Genomic DNA, 14,418 nt, shown 5'->3' with positions numbered 1-14,418 from the left:
ATGTCCGCATGCACCTCCGAGCGCATGCTATGTTCAGTACGAACAATGGGATAAAACCTAACATTTTGCACTATCTTGACTAGACATATGGGACTATATGTACATTTATATTTTAATCTGGTATAAATAGTTGATAACCACGGCCTTATTGCACTCGCATGTTCCTGTGTCTGCACATTAGGGGAGACTTTGGCGCTCAATCTGGACTCTAACAAGCCCATCGGGAATGCCTGACTGGGATTCTGTGAAATGCTTGAGGTGCTGTTTAGGGGGTACATCAGCACAAGAGAGCTGACCTGCATACCTGATGATGCTGGTGTGCCGAATGTGACTCATCCTGCATGTAGTGGTTTTTTGCTGACCTCTTTTGGAAGGTTGCACATGTCTGTTCAATCACATTACAGATGAAGAAATTAGAATAACCCTATTACCTTAATATAGAGTAGAGTCCTCAGTTAAGTCCCCCAGTGTGGTGGAGACTAACGGCTTGAGAAGCACATATGTGCTCCTTGCATGTATTTGTTTTGAGATTTTCTTTTTCCCTGTAATGCCAGATGAATTGCTTTAACCTTCATTTCGATTTGATTTGAACTCCAGAGCCACATCTGGCTGTTTGTAATTATGCAGTGTGGAAGTCATTTAAAATCTGGGTAGTGGGTTTGCTGTGATGTTGAGTAAAATTATAGATATTGTCAAGATTTTGCCATTAAGTTCAAAGAAAACCGAACTTGCGCTTTCTGATGAAGGATGTCAGTATTTTCCTTGAAAAAGTCATCAAGATTTCAGCAGAAATCACTTTTTAAGAGACATTTTCCTTCCTTTTTGCATTGTGGCGTGAACTTCAAACCATGGGTTGAGATAAACTGATTGCACCAACTACTAGCTTTAGATTTATATCTGTAATTGTTTTGCCTAATCTCCCAGGATTTTTTTTCTGGCTCTTTAACTGTAATCCTGTGGCTTTTTGAACTATTATTGGAGATTAGGAATTACGACGGCTTCAAATGGCAGCAGAGTAAAATGCAGAAAGTGTAGAAAAACTATCCAAAATTATGTGTTAATTAAGAAAGCTTTGAGTGCTGCTTGAAAGGAAAAGCCGTTGTGCTTCATTTGGGCTTCAAATGTGTAAAATTCACCATTTGATGCCTGGGACAAGGTTTTCTTTGAGGGATGCAGTGAGGTTTGCCTGGGGAGGACAGTGGAGGGATGTGGGTTCAAATCCCCAGACCTTGCAGTGTGAAAATAGCTCAACCTTCAAGCTTGTGGTCTGGGTGTAGAATAACTTGGGGAATCATTATAAAAGGCTGCATGTATCAGGAGGAACTGCATGCAGTGAGTGTTTTGACATCTGCAGGTCAGAATCACATGAGTTGGGGGAGAAAAACATTCTTCAAACCCCAGTGACATCACAAATACCAAAGTCCCCCCGTAGGCACGTTTATATTTAAATTGTGGTCAAAAAATTTACAGGAAATTGTATGTGTGTGTGTGTCTGTGTGTTTGTGTGTTTAATTTAAGCCTGTTAGTAGGTGGTCCTATGGTAGTAAAACCTATGGCAAAAGCAAGCAGCAATTCCACTTTTACTCCCAGGATGTGTGGTCAGCGTGATTTTCAAAACTAAACGCATTTTTTTCCCACCATGCATCTGCAAGAATCAGTCAGCTCCACTCAGTCTACTCTTTAATTTTGTGCTCCCAGTGACAAGCAGTTAAAAGCAAGTCGTCATTTTGTCAGATGTTTCTTTGTAAGTTTGATTACAGGAATGAGAAAATAATGGATCTACTGCAAAGAGAGGAGAGTTTTAGTTCTATGCTTACCTACTTATTAGTGGTCAAAGTGGGACAGATGTTTTCAATAATACAACATAAATGCCAAGCCATAAGAGAGGTTTTGCCAAGAATCTGTGGTGAAAGGGACTCCGCTCACACTATCAGCAGGCTCCGTTCCACGGTTTAGCTGAGAATTAGGGGACTGTGTGCACTCATAGGTTTTCCCCCCACTTTGAACGTAAAGTTCTTTGTCTGAACTTAGCACAGATGCATTATGGCAAAGTTTAATGTAGCACAGTCTTTGCTAATAATTTGACACAAAATTTTCTGTTGTGATCACCGGGATCACCATGCATCTTGTAAAAATGTGGAGAAAACTTTTTTTGCTTTAATGATTCCTGGTAAAAGATTTTGCATTCATAATCAGCCTCATTTAAAAAAAAACGAGAGAGAGAGAGAATTATTATCATTAACCAATTCTGTTGTTCAAAGAGAAATATGCAATAACTGTTTTTCATGTGATATTTTTATATGTAAAAAAATGAATGCAAATATGGGATTTCATGATCATGATCATTATTATTATTGTTGTTGTTATATTATTATTATTATTATAATTATTATTATTATTATTATTATTAGTCAATTCTTTACTATATAATTTATTGTTATTAATAAAGTGAAATCACCCAAACCACTATGGTCACCTAAGTCCAGACTGATACAAAATTGTAGTTCCTAACACATTTATTAGACCACGTCTCATAAAAAAAACCCCCAAAAAAACAAAACAAAACTGAAAACTAAAAATGACTGAATTCAAATTTTACCTAAATTTGAACAGGAAAAAAAAGAGAATTCTGAGAACCATAAATTAATCATTTATTACAAAATTACATGTTTTATTATGGTTGTTTTGAAAAACAGTGAATCTGAAAATTCATGTATATTAAGAATAACTATACTTTAGCACTAAAAATGTGATTTTGATTAAATAGCACAGCTGTACTGTTGGATTAGCTGTTATAGAACATAAAACAATATTTTGGTAATCATAAATACTGTTAATTTAAGGAAGGACTGGCACAAACCTTTTAGTCGGTGGTGGTCTAAAACATGTTGAGGACTGTAAATTGTAATGAGAACTTGAATTTTTTTTTTCAACTTAATTACTAAATTTTTAAAATAAATATTTTACATTTTCAAAAAATTAATTTAAATATACATAAAATTGTTGCACTGGGTATAATGATTGGCCAAATAAGACATTTGTTTTACATCTTATCACCATTTTTCCCATTCTCTAAAATTTCATTCACCCTAGCAAGACATAACTCTGTACGTAAATGAATAATCAAATTGGATGTTGTTAATTAATTGAATGTGATCCATCTAAAAAAAACCCTCAAAACATATGATACATATTGAAAGTGAATTATATAATATAGTGCTGTTATTTAACCATAATTTGCCAGTTAGGGCACTACAATGCAGCTAGTGTTGCAGGAAGTCTTTAAATAAGATCCATGCTAAAACCAATTCCATACAACATTATAATGGTTGTTGTGTTATCAACAACGGAGCAGTTATGGAAATATCCGGCAGCTAACAAACAAGCCTTAATGAACACACCACACCAGATTCAATGGACAACTTGTTGTCAGCATGCGGGAAATTCCATGGTTGCAAGTCTTAATTATGTGACAATAGATGGGAAGTGGACAGGCATGTGTTTTCTTTTGGTGACCCATGTTTCCCACAAGTAGAACAAATATGAATAAAAAAAAAGGGGGGGGGGGGGGGTCAGTTATGCCACACATGAAATTACAAGGCTGCTTTTGCAGTGCCATTCCAGTGCTGTTTATGTATCGTGTGTCTGCTTTTTAAAATTCAAACAAAAACCCTGAAAACAAGCAGATCTTGGAAATGCCTACTGACCATTACTGCAGTGCTATAGTCATGACAGGATTTGGTTTTAATTCAACTCTTTTCTTTTCTCTGCAGATGGTTTCTGCTCACCAGATTGGGATGGCATTGTTTGTTGGCCTGAAGGGCCTCCTGGGAAAATATCCACTCCCTGTCCAGAGTATATCTTTGACTTCAACCATAAAGGTAAGCTTGGCCCTGGATACAGTAAGCAGTTAAATCCCTGAATTTTAAAATGAGTTAGGCTGCGCTCTGCAAATTCATTGCAAATTATAACTCGAGCTCTCTCTGAACCTGCTTTGGCAATTTATTGAATTATGAAGCTTTAAATCTGTAATTAAAAACAGACTTCTTTTGTTGATTTCTAGGATTAGCACACCGTCAGTGTGACAGCAATGGGATATGGCAGCTGGCAGCAGCCAACAGAACATGGGCCGATTATACTGAATGTTCAAAACACCTCCCCGAATATAACCCAAGCTATCAAATGGTAAGATCCATCTGATTTCCATTTACATGCTGACACTGTCTCCCACCAAAATAATTAACAGCAGCACCATAGCAAATTGTCTCACTTAAGGTATTTAAGAAAAAAATGTACCCTGCAATTATACTTCCTTTGAAATGCGTAACAAATTAACAGCATGCCTTCTTAGTAATGTGCAATGCAAATAAAGTCTGATCGTATTTACTGAAATGTTGAGAAGATGATGAGGGGATAATGAAAGGATATTCATGTGGTCGCTTTGTGATAAAATGGCTGTAACTGGCTAAATTTATGTTATAATACAAAGTGAAAACAGTGCCAGATTAGTCTTGAACTGAGTCATTCCCTCGCAAATCTAAGACCACTAAGAACTCACCAGACATGGCTCAGTTGAGTAACTTAACAATAATAAGACCCGCAGTTGCACAGTTGAGTCATGCAGCTACATTCGTCGATTTTAATGATTTTTATGCATCCTTTCTTGTGAATGCAGTATCGTCAAATCTTGCACAAATGTTCTCTTGGATTAAGGAAGAACCGATTAGATTTTCATCTTCTTTGAAAACCATTAGTGTGGAGCATTAGCAAACATTTTTATGCTTTTGCAACAGCCTCGACCATTTTGGGAAGACTTTGCTGCAAATCTTTGATATAACCTCAACAGCATCACTAATAGGTGACGAGACCTGGATGCTAGTCAGGGGTCCACCTTATTACAGGTCTCTTCGAGGTGTTTGATAGGATATATGTCAGGGCAGGCCAGACCTGTGTAGGCCAGTTACGTCTGACAACACACACATATAAAAAAATATATAATATGCTATTTCCAAGTGTGTGCATGAAATCTATAATATAAAAGTCAGTGAGTGAAGAGTTGAGAAGGTTTTAACAAAATTTTTAGGATGGTTTGGAAAGGGTTAATGAAGTTGCACCTCATACTGTAGTGCAATCTATTTCATTGATTTGAGGCTATTGCAGTGAAAGGTAATTTCTTATGACCATTTTATGCTGTAGAATTATTATTTTTCTTCTCTAAGGCCAAACCATAAAAATTGACATACTTAGGCCCAGGGTGGAGTGTGTTGTATATTTAGCTCAGCTAATGTTTTAATGTTAGAGCTTTGTTGTCATTTACCTGACGTTATAATTAATTATCATAATGAGGTCTTTATAGTTGTTGTATTTGTTTCATTGTTTCATAGCAGACCTGTCAGCTGATAGTGTTTCTTTGCTGTGTATCCTGACACAGTTGCACATTTTAAGCGGGCGTACACGTCTTACAAAATGGAAATCTTTAACTTTAATAAAGAGGATTATGTGTTGCATAATCTGTAATACCATGAGCACCAACAGCACCATTACACTGCAAAGCATCGTGTGGAAACAGTTAAAAGAAGAAGAACTACTACAACCCAGTGTGACTGACAGCTAGATGTGACCTTGATCGCAGGTGCCTGTGCAGAGTTCCTCTACCATCGCTCGGGGTGTTAGATGTCAGTGCTGGCAGTAAATAGCTCTTGTAAGAAGGATGGAAAACTTGTTAAAAATATTGATAAATGAAAACATTCAAAGGCTGTGAGAAAGCCGTGAAAGCTGTCATGCTTTGATCGTCACCCTTTTCTGGCCTGAAACGATACGATACCGCTGTCATCTGTATGACGTCGAATGTTCAGATCGATGTTCCAACAGAGGAGCAGTTGCAGTAGATAATGATAAATATGTGTGCATGAACTAAAGCAAACAGCAATACTGCAGACGCACATTTTTTTCTGGCACAAGATCCTGATGCTAAATGATAACAGCAGTGTAGTATCAACTTACATCACAAGGAGGTCCTGGCACTTATTAACTTGGTGACGTGCAGCCAGGCTTCTTCTGCTGGAGGATTAAACTACTGCCCAGTGTACTGATGCTTTCCAGTGACAAACCAGGTTATTTGGAGACATCCTTAAATAAATTTTCCCAACAAACAGGATTAGCATGTCTGACTAAAACATACAGCGGATCAAACAATGCAATTAGGAGGGGATAATGTGTCTGTTGATATTCTAACAAATTATCCTTTTCCAACAGGACGTCTTTCACCGTCTGTATCTCATTTACACGGTTGGGTACTCGGTCTCTTTGGGGTCGCTCATGGTGGCTGTGGTCATTTTGGGATATTTTCGGTGAGTCGATGCTGCTGCTGGACTTTTTCAATCAGTACTTTCAACTACAAATGTTCCCAAAAGAGAGGGCGTTTGATCAGGTCAGAAATTAAGGTTAGAGCAATTGGAGAAGGGATCAAAACAGGGAGTCCAAATGATTCACAGCATGATGGCATGCTGTGAATCCCCCATCACCCCCACCCCGACTCCACCGGATAATCGTGCATCGCAATATATGTGTTGTGTCACAGCGACGGCACGGAGCACACAATCTATATCAAGCATTACCTTTGACTTTTACTTTGACTTTTAACAGACTATGATATGACTGCCTTTGAGGAGGAGCCTGCCTTCAGGCGTGCTGTAATGCATGCCTCATTGCCTGACATTTAGGTTCTTTGTTATTTTCATGCTGATTTCAGATTTTGCTGACACACAACCAAAGTGTGTATGCTGAGTTTTTATTTTTTATTATTCCTCCCAGCTTACAAAGATTACATTTCCTAATCAACATCCACCTTTTCCCACATGTAAACATCTAAACAAGGGAGTGAAGGGATGTGAATTCAGAGCAAAGTGCTGTGTTTGAAAAGCTCTCCTCCTACTGTACAAACATAAGAGGTATCAGCCTTACCTTAGGGCTACTTTCTTAAATGAAAAAGGAAAAAACCTTAAAACAAGGTTGAATTCAGTCTGAAAATGTCTGTTTTTTTTAAATCATTTTGATTAACACAGGGCAGATTTGTTATTATTTGCTTATTTAGTTGAGCACAGGGACTATCACTAATCAATGGGAAGGAACTATTTACCAATGCTCCAACCAGCGTGACTTACTGTACAGGCAGGCAGTCAGAAGGTTTTTAGGAATGCTCCCAACTGGCACCAGGAAATCTACGGGCAAAATGAGTTTAATAAGTTGTCCCAGGGGCCCATCTGACATTCTGGCTCTGTGCTCAGAGCACTCCAGCCATGTCTCCTCTTTAACACATCAGCTTTTAGACAGGAGAGTTCATAAATGTTTTCCAGGGAGAGAGAAGAGGGGATATTTTGCATTACCACTTGTGTTCAGAATTTTTCACTGGGGAAATGTACGCTAGATTAGTTTTTCTCAATCAATAGCTCTCTGAGGGTTGCTCGTCAAAGAATTCAGCTCATTAAAGAGTCTTTAGAGAAAGAAACAGTGGGTAGAAATTACACTGATCTAATGTCAGCGTCAAGTAAATGTTGACAAATTTAGACTTTAAACTGTCATGTCTTTTTTTTTTTTGCACTAGTAAATATTCAAGAAATTTTAGCATTGACGTTTTGTCTTGACTGCAATAATGTAGCCTTTATGGCTATTGATCCTGCAGCTCCCTTTGGAGCACAGTGCCAGAATCACTTCACAGTTGCAAATGTTAACATTTCTACAAATGTTAAGAATGAAGAATTTTTGACTGATAAACTTGTGCTTTCGTGGAAGCAAATTTGGATCCCTTTCAACACATGCTTGCAATTTCGTTTTTACTGCTCACTTTGAGTGTAACGATTTAATATTTGTGTGTTTCAAGCTCCTAATTCTTGAGAATGTGTTGTAGTCAGCGTGGAATTCAGCTGGCTCTAATTAAGATGCGTATTGTTTGTGTGCGTGTGAAAAGTCGAGCACAAACTTAACATTGAGGTGTACCAACTGTCTAAAAAAAAGAAAAATAGGAAAAATTTCTCACATATCTGATATTTGACCATACCACTCTTTTTTTTCTCTCTCTCTTTTTTAGACGGTTACACTGTACCAGGAACTACATCCACATGCACCTCTTTGTGTCCTACATGCTAAGAGCTATAAGCATTTTTGTAAAAGACGTTGTTCTCTACTCCGGATCGACATTAGACATGGAAGGAGTCAGTGTGGAAGACATCAAGTCTATTTCTGAAGCCTCACAAACCGACAAAACGCATTTTGTAAGTAAACCAAATAGAAACAGAAGCAGCAGATAAAGTTGTTGTCGTAGTCAGTGAACGTGCAGTACTCACAAAAAAATATAATGTCAGGATTTGTTTGCTTTACGTGTACACATAATTTGATTAGTGTTGCTTGGTGTGAAGAGTTGTGTTTCCGCATGGGAAGTGTTAGGTAAGTTTTGCAGGAGTCTCAGTTGCTTTTCCAGTACTGCAGCAAATAAACTGTACTGCTTGTCACCGTGCCAAGGTTTTACTAGGCCAGGACTTGGCTTTCCTGAACAGAGTCAAGTCTGAAAAAATTTGTAAAGACTGTGTACTTTTCACGGATGCTTTAATACACAAACAATTTACACTATATATTTAGGGATATCTTTCATCCTCTGTATCTCTGCAAAGTGACTTATACTGTATTCAAACTGCTTAGTAAGTGAAATATTGTGTGTGACACAATGAGGGAACTTAGGTGTGTGTACTCTGGCATAATTCATCATTTTATGTATGGAGCAAATAACCTTTTTCAACCACTTATTTTCTTAATTAAGAAAAAGAAAATGTAAGGTCTGAACCACAGACCAGTCCGATCACAAAAGGTCTGACGCTCCTGCAGAAATCACAGGCTGAATATGTGTATATAATGCAAAGCCTTCTTCTTTATAGCAAAATTGGAATTAGGTGCAGCAACTTATTGCACTTTATTAATAAGGATGTATGGAAGCTCAACTCAGTCTGAGCTCTCTTACTCAAACTTTAAGTAGTCTTCATGAATAGTCCCCGAGGCTTCTTAAAGAGATTCCAAAATTCCTATTTGGATGCTTGTTCTGTTCTCTGTGAAGATATTGCTGCAGAATTTTTGACACACTGCAAACCAGTTGAAATATGTCAAGTTTTCAGCTTTGGGAATCACCTGTTGGTTCAAAAATACCTGTCAGACTGTGTTATGTGCGTACTTTTTGTTTGTATATTCAGCTAAAGAAATGGAAAGAAATTATGGGTTTAATGATACTGTTTAAAATTGGTTCTTTGCTAAGTGCAAGTTAATTGTAGACACAACACTCGCTCGTCCTTTGAGTTGTGTGCAGTACTCTGTGCTTTGAGTCCCAACTTTAGTGTTTGCGGTTAATTTTGTTGGTAGTCTATTGATACATTTATGTCACATTGCTTTTAAAGATTAATACAATTGGCATGAGAGACACCGATCATTCACATATAAAATGTGCTTCCCGTATGTTGCATGGTGATAACGCACTTAGTTTCAAAACTTTATTCTGTGCATGAAATAAAACATTTTCACTCAGAACTTTGAAACAGTGGGTTCAAAAGCTTTGTTCCACACAAATACAGATAATGGATTAAGACACTGGGATGGACACAGAAAATAAGAGGCTGCGAATAACACAGGAACAACATTTGTGAATTAGTGCGCTTGGGACTGATAATTAGACATTGCGTAAGAACTGAGTTAAGCCAGTGAACTACATCCATTCTCTTTATTTGTGGTAGAAATATATATAGATAAAAAGAAGTCAAACATTTAATTAAATTATTATTTAATTGAATGTTTTAATAAAACAGACGCATTTCAGAAAGCTGCAATAATAATCCATTGGTCGACCATATAACACCGTAACTATGAAGCGCAGATGCTGTGAAAAAACTCCACAGTGGACTCTGTATGTGCTGTCTGCATGCTTTTAATCTGCATATTTAACATGCAGCATATTTACCAGACTTATCATCTGGTCTTAACTCGCTAGCATGATGATGTTTTGGTTCATTTACAGTACAAACATAACACAGCAGAGGTTAACAGAAATGCTGTTAGTTTGCAGGTGATGAATATTAACCTGTTGCTAACTCTAGTACAATTACAGCAATGTTTATTAATGTACACTGTCCCTGTTAAAAATAAACAAACTCAGTTCTATTCAATTCAATTTTATTTAAATATTTAGAAATGATCAAAATAATCAAACAAATAAATAAATAGACAATTACTGATCACATGGAAACTTATGAAGGTACTAGATAAAAAAAAAAAAAAATCAAAAGATTACCAAAGCCAGTCGTGGTAGACGCTAACCTCTTTTTGTCTGTAATTCCACTGATACCCATCTAATAATCGAATAATTGCTAAATTTTGTAATCAAGAATCTCAACCCTATAATGGGAAAGGCAGATGGCCACGACGCTTGAGACCTGAAGCTTTCTTAATAAGTGAAAACGTATACTTGCTGGTGGTGGGAGGAAATTGATCCACGCCCTCTGGGGACCAACAAAATTTAACAGCAATCCATTAATGCTCAAATGCGTACAATGGATTGTTAGCACCCTATTATGGGTTATGTCTGGGAAGGAGTCATATCTCTGTAACTACTCGCCCCAGTTTGTTTGTTTTTTCAGAAATTTTCTCATCCCCCCCACCCGTAAAAAAAAAAAAAGACATGTTATTTTTTATCAGAAAAAGAGTCTGGCTAAAAAACCAACATATACAGTAATGAGCCTAAACTCACACAGTGATCCATGAGCAAAATGTGTTGTTTCCACAGTAACAAAATGGCATTGTAACTCTGTTACAGATGTAGTTCAGAGCAGTATTTTCCCATTGGGTGGGTGCAATGACAGTAGCGCTGCAAATTTAGATGTTCCTGAGGTACATCTAATGATAATGAGAAACTTTTATGTGTTATTACATTTGCCCATGCTTTCACAACATATGACCCAGCTGTCAAAATATGTCCAATTTCTCTAACAGTCCTAAAGAAAAGGAACACCTGAAGATGGGGAAATCTCATAAAGCTGTTCTGCTATGAGTAAATAGTTGTCACATTGTCTGGCTACATTTCTCACTGAGGCTAGTCAGAAGATCTACGAAGATTCCTCTCGAGCTGCTGTGACCGCACTTAGAGAAAAAGAAAGAGGTCCCATGATTCCCAGTAAAAGTCTTTATTTTGTTCAGAACCATCCTTCATCACAAGGATCTGTGAGCACTTTGTGTGCTAACCAATCTGCAGTAATTACAGACAAGAAAATGTGATTAGAGATCGATGTGGGCTAGAGTACTATAGCCCGTTTGCTTCAAGGCTTAACACGGTGTGCGTTCAGAGATGCTCGTCTGCATACCTTGGTTATAACAAGTGCTTATTTGAGTTACTGTTGCCTTCCTATCACTTCAAAGTAGTCTGGCCATTCTCCTCTTACCTCAGGCTTCACCGAGGCATTTCCACACAGAGAACTGCTGCTCACTGGATTTTTTTTTCGTTTTCGGACCGTTCTCCATAAGCCCGAGGGATGGTTTTGTCGGAAAACCCCAGTAGATCAACAGTTTCTGAACGACTCAGACCAGCCTGTCTGCCACCAAAAACCATGCCACATTCAAAGTCGCTTAAATCACCTTTCTTCCCCATTCTGATGCTCAGTTTGACCTTCAGCAGGTCATCTTTACTATATCTCCATGCCTAAATGCATTGAGTTGCAGTCATGTGATTGACTGATTTGCAATAATAAGCAGTTGAACAGGTATACCTAATGAAATGCCAGGTGAGAGAGTCTTCATTTTTCTGACACTATCAGAGTTGTAAATTGCCAATATATCATTCATGTTTATACTAGCTGGAGGTCAGCTAACAAGATTTTAACCTCGTTCGTGCCTCTAAAGTTGCTCAACAATTAGCGGTGTGGCGAAAAGCAGCAGGAGTGAATCCTGCCTGAAAAATAATCATGCCTGTGGTGAATAATCTGAACATGAGTAACATAAGCCATATTGTTTTGCACCTTTCAACAAGAGGTCAGTCAAACGTGCATGACATAAAAATGCATGAAGACAAAAGTTGCAGCTGCAGACACAGATAAATTAGAGCATTATTAAATGGGAGACTATAAAAAAATAAAATATATTTTAAAAAAATGGGTAAAGCACTTAATGTGTGAATTAATTTTATTTATTACAAGGTTGTAGCAAACAGAAATATCTAAGCCTTCAGTGGAGCAGTCCTGCTGAGTTTTTTTCATCTTATCTGGATTTTTTGGGAGCTCATTTCAGCGCTGATGCACAGTATTGCAAAAATATATTCATTTCTCAATGCAATTTTGACAGTGTGCAGGACTTTGTTTGCAATGTTAGATCAGTTTCCCCTGCTCATATTCAGCTGTCTCGTGAAATACATGTGCAAAGTGTTTTTCTGCTCAGCTGTGTGATGCATAAAAACCAAATTCTTCCTCTCCATGCTTAGTCCTGACCCTGGGGGATAGCGAGTAAAACCGTACCCAGACAACTTGAGAGGCGTGAATGGTCCATAATGTATCAGCAGGCGTGAAATGTATTTTGGACCCAAACCTTCCAGTGGCCTTTAAACCAAGCAGTATTTGATATTCAGCTCTGTGGCACATAGGAAACCAGCGCTGACATGAGAAAACTGTAGAGGCCCACAATCCATGTCAGTGTCATCATAAAAACCTATTGAAAGTGCCCTTCTAGTTTATCACCTGTAGCTGAAATCAGAGTACCATAGGTGTATGTTAGAGTTATAAGGTATGTGTTTAAACTTTAAATCTGTTGCTTCTTTTCTTCTTCTCTCTATAGATTACCTGTAAGGTGGTCGTGACCTTGTTTATGTACTTCCTGGCAACTAATTACTACTGGATTCTCGTGGAGGGTCTCTACCTCCACAGTCTCATTTTTATGACCTTCTTCTCCAATAGAAAGTGCCTGTGGGGATTTACTGTGATTGGATGGGGTGAGTTTGCTTGCTTAATTTACATTGTACTTGCATGTTCAGTAGATCCATTGACCTGCAACGCAGCTCTTATCAAAGGAATTAAATTTTTGATGGTGTAATTAGCATGCAAATAAGTTGGAACACTTTGAGGTACTTCCATATCTGCTGATGAAATTCTCATGAATAAGAAAGGACAATGGAGAATGACTCATCTGGAGAAAAAAAAAAGAAAAAGATTTTGAATATGGGCTTTACAGTTCCTGCATTGTACACACTGTGCGTATAAATGTCATAAGCACAGCGCATACAATGTGGATGCTGTGCTACCCGGATTCTTCTCACATGAGCAAATTATTTTTTGTCTTTTTGATAAATTTTTTATGATACCAAGTTAGACATTTTTTATTTTATTTTGCAGGTGTACCAGCTGTGTTTGTAACCATTTGGGCAACTGTGAGAGCCATGTTTGCAGACACAGAGTAAGTGATCCATAGAAGCAATTTAGTTTCACTACTTTCCCATTAAGTGTGTGTGTACAGTTGTGTATGAATTAACCGCACATATTTGGTATTAGTGTGTCCAATAAAGCTTAAAGTGGCCAAAAATCAGTGTATTCAAATTCGATTTACAAATGGGCAACTTCACCTGGGTCAAAACTGCCAAAACTCCCAAACCAGACGGGCAGAACTTCAACCACCTCCAACTACCATTATCTGCAGTGTCCACATTGGTCCTGTACCACAGTAAAATATGAAGTTTCTGCAGCTGGGAGCTCGCGACTAAGTTTGTATCCAGCAGCTGTAGAGTGGAACTAAACCACATAATTCTCTTCTCTGTCGGTGAGAGAGCAGCAGAACATTTCTGCCTCCTGTCTGGGTTGTTTTATTGTTTTGTTTTTTTTTTAGCAAAAAAACCTACCATACATGATGATAACCACAATATGTACCTTTGCAATATATTTGGGAAACTGAGTAAACATAATAATATCCATATGGCTTAAAATCTAGCAGTAAAACCGGCCTATGGTTAATACCATACTTAACCTAAATCAAATGCTGTCATTGTGCATTGTCTATAAATCTTTGAAATGACATCTGGGGTCAAGTGAACTTTTAATTCCAAATAAAAAGAGCAGATTTTGTTATTTCAAAGCCTTGCAAATCTTAAAGTTCTTTGAGAGCCATAAAACATGACCTGATGTTGTGTTTGTGCCCTTTCTGTATATCCGACATGATGGCAGAAAACAATACCCCCCCCCCCACAAAGAAGGTTGTCATATCACTTGTTTATTGATGCCTTGTTATTATTTGTCTATCACAGGTGTTGGAACCTAAGCGCAGGCAATTTTAAATGGATATATCAAATGCCCATCGTGGTTGCTGTAGTGGTGAGTACGTGCTGATTTCAACTTTCCCCTACCGTGTGCGAAATGA

General features: G+C 37.8%; 1 protein-coding gene across 1 annotated transcript in view; it reads left to right on the top strand.

Annotated features, from left to right (window-relative positions):
- Positions 1-14,418, top strand: part of pth1r (parathyroid hormone 1 receptor) — a 49,466-nt gene that overhangs the window by 32,830 nt on the left and 2,218 nt on the right. The window contains exons 3-9 of the mRNA XM_080907776.1: positions 3,774-3,881; positions 4,064-4,185; positions 6,256-6,350; positions 8,087-8,270; positions 12,850-13,003; positions 13,404-13,464; positions 14,306-14,372. Of these exons, the coding sequence (XP_080763902.1) occupies positions 3,774-3,881; positions 4,064-4,185; positions 6,256-6,350; positions 8,087-8,270; positions 12,850-13,003; positions 13,404-13,464; positions 14,306-14,372 (791 nt within the window). The remainder of the gene's footprint in view (positions 1-3,773; positions 3,882-4,063; positions 4,186-6,255; positions 6,351-8,086; positions 8,271-12,849; positions 13,004-13,403; positions 13,465-14,305; positions 14,373-14,418) is intronic.

Source organism: Rhamphochromis sp. 'chilingali' (genome assembly GCF_963969265.1).
Source record: "Rhamphochromis sp. 'chilingali' genome assembly, chromosome: 16".
NCBI classification, from domain to species: Eukaryota; Metazoa; Chordata; class Actinopteri; order Cichliformes; family Cichlidae; genus Rhamphochromis; species Rhamphochromis sp. 'chilingali'.
This window is presented reverse-complemented; position numbering and strand designations above follow the sequence as displayed.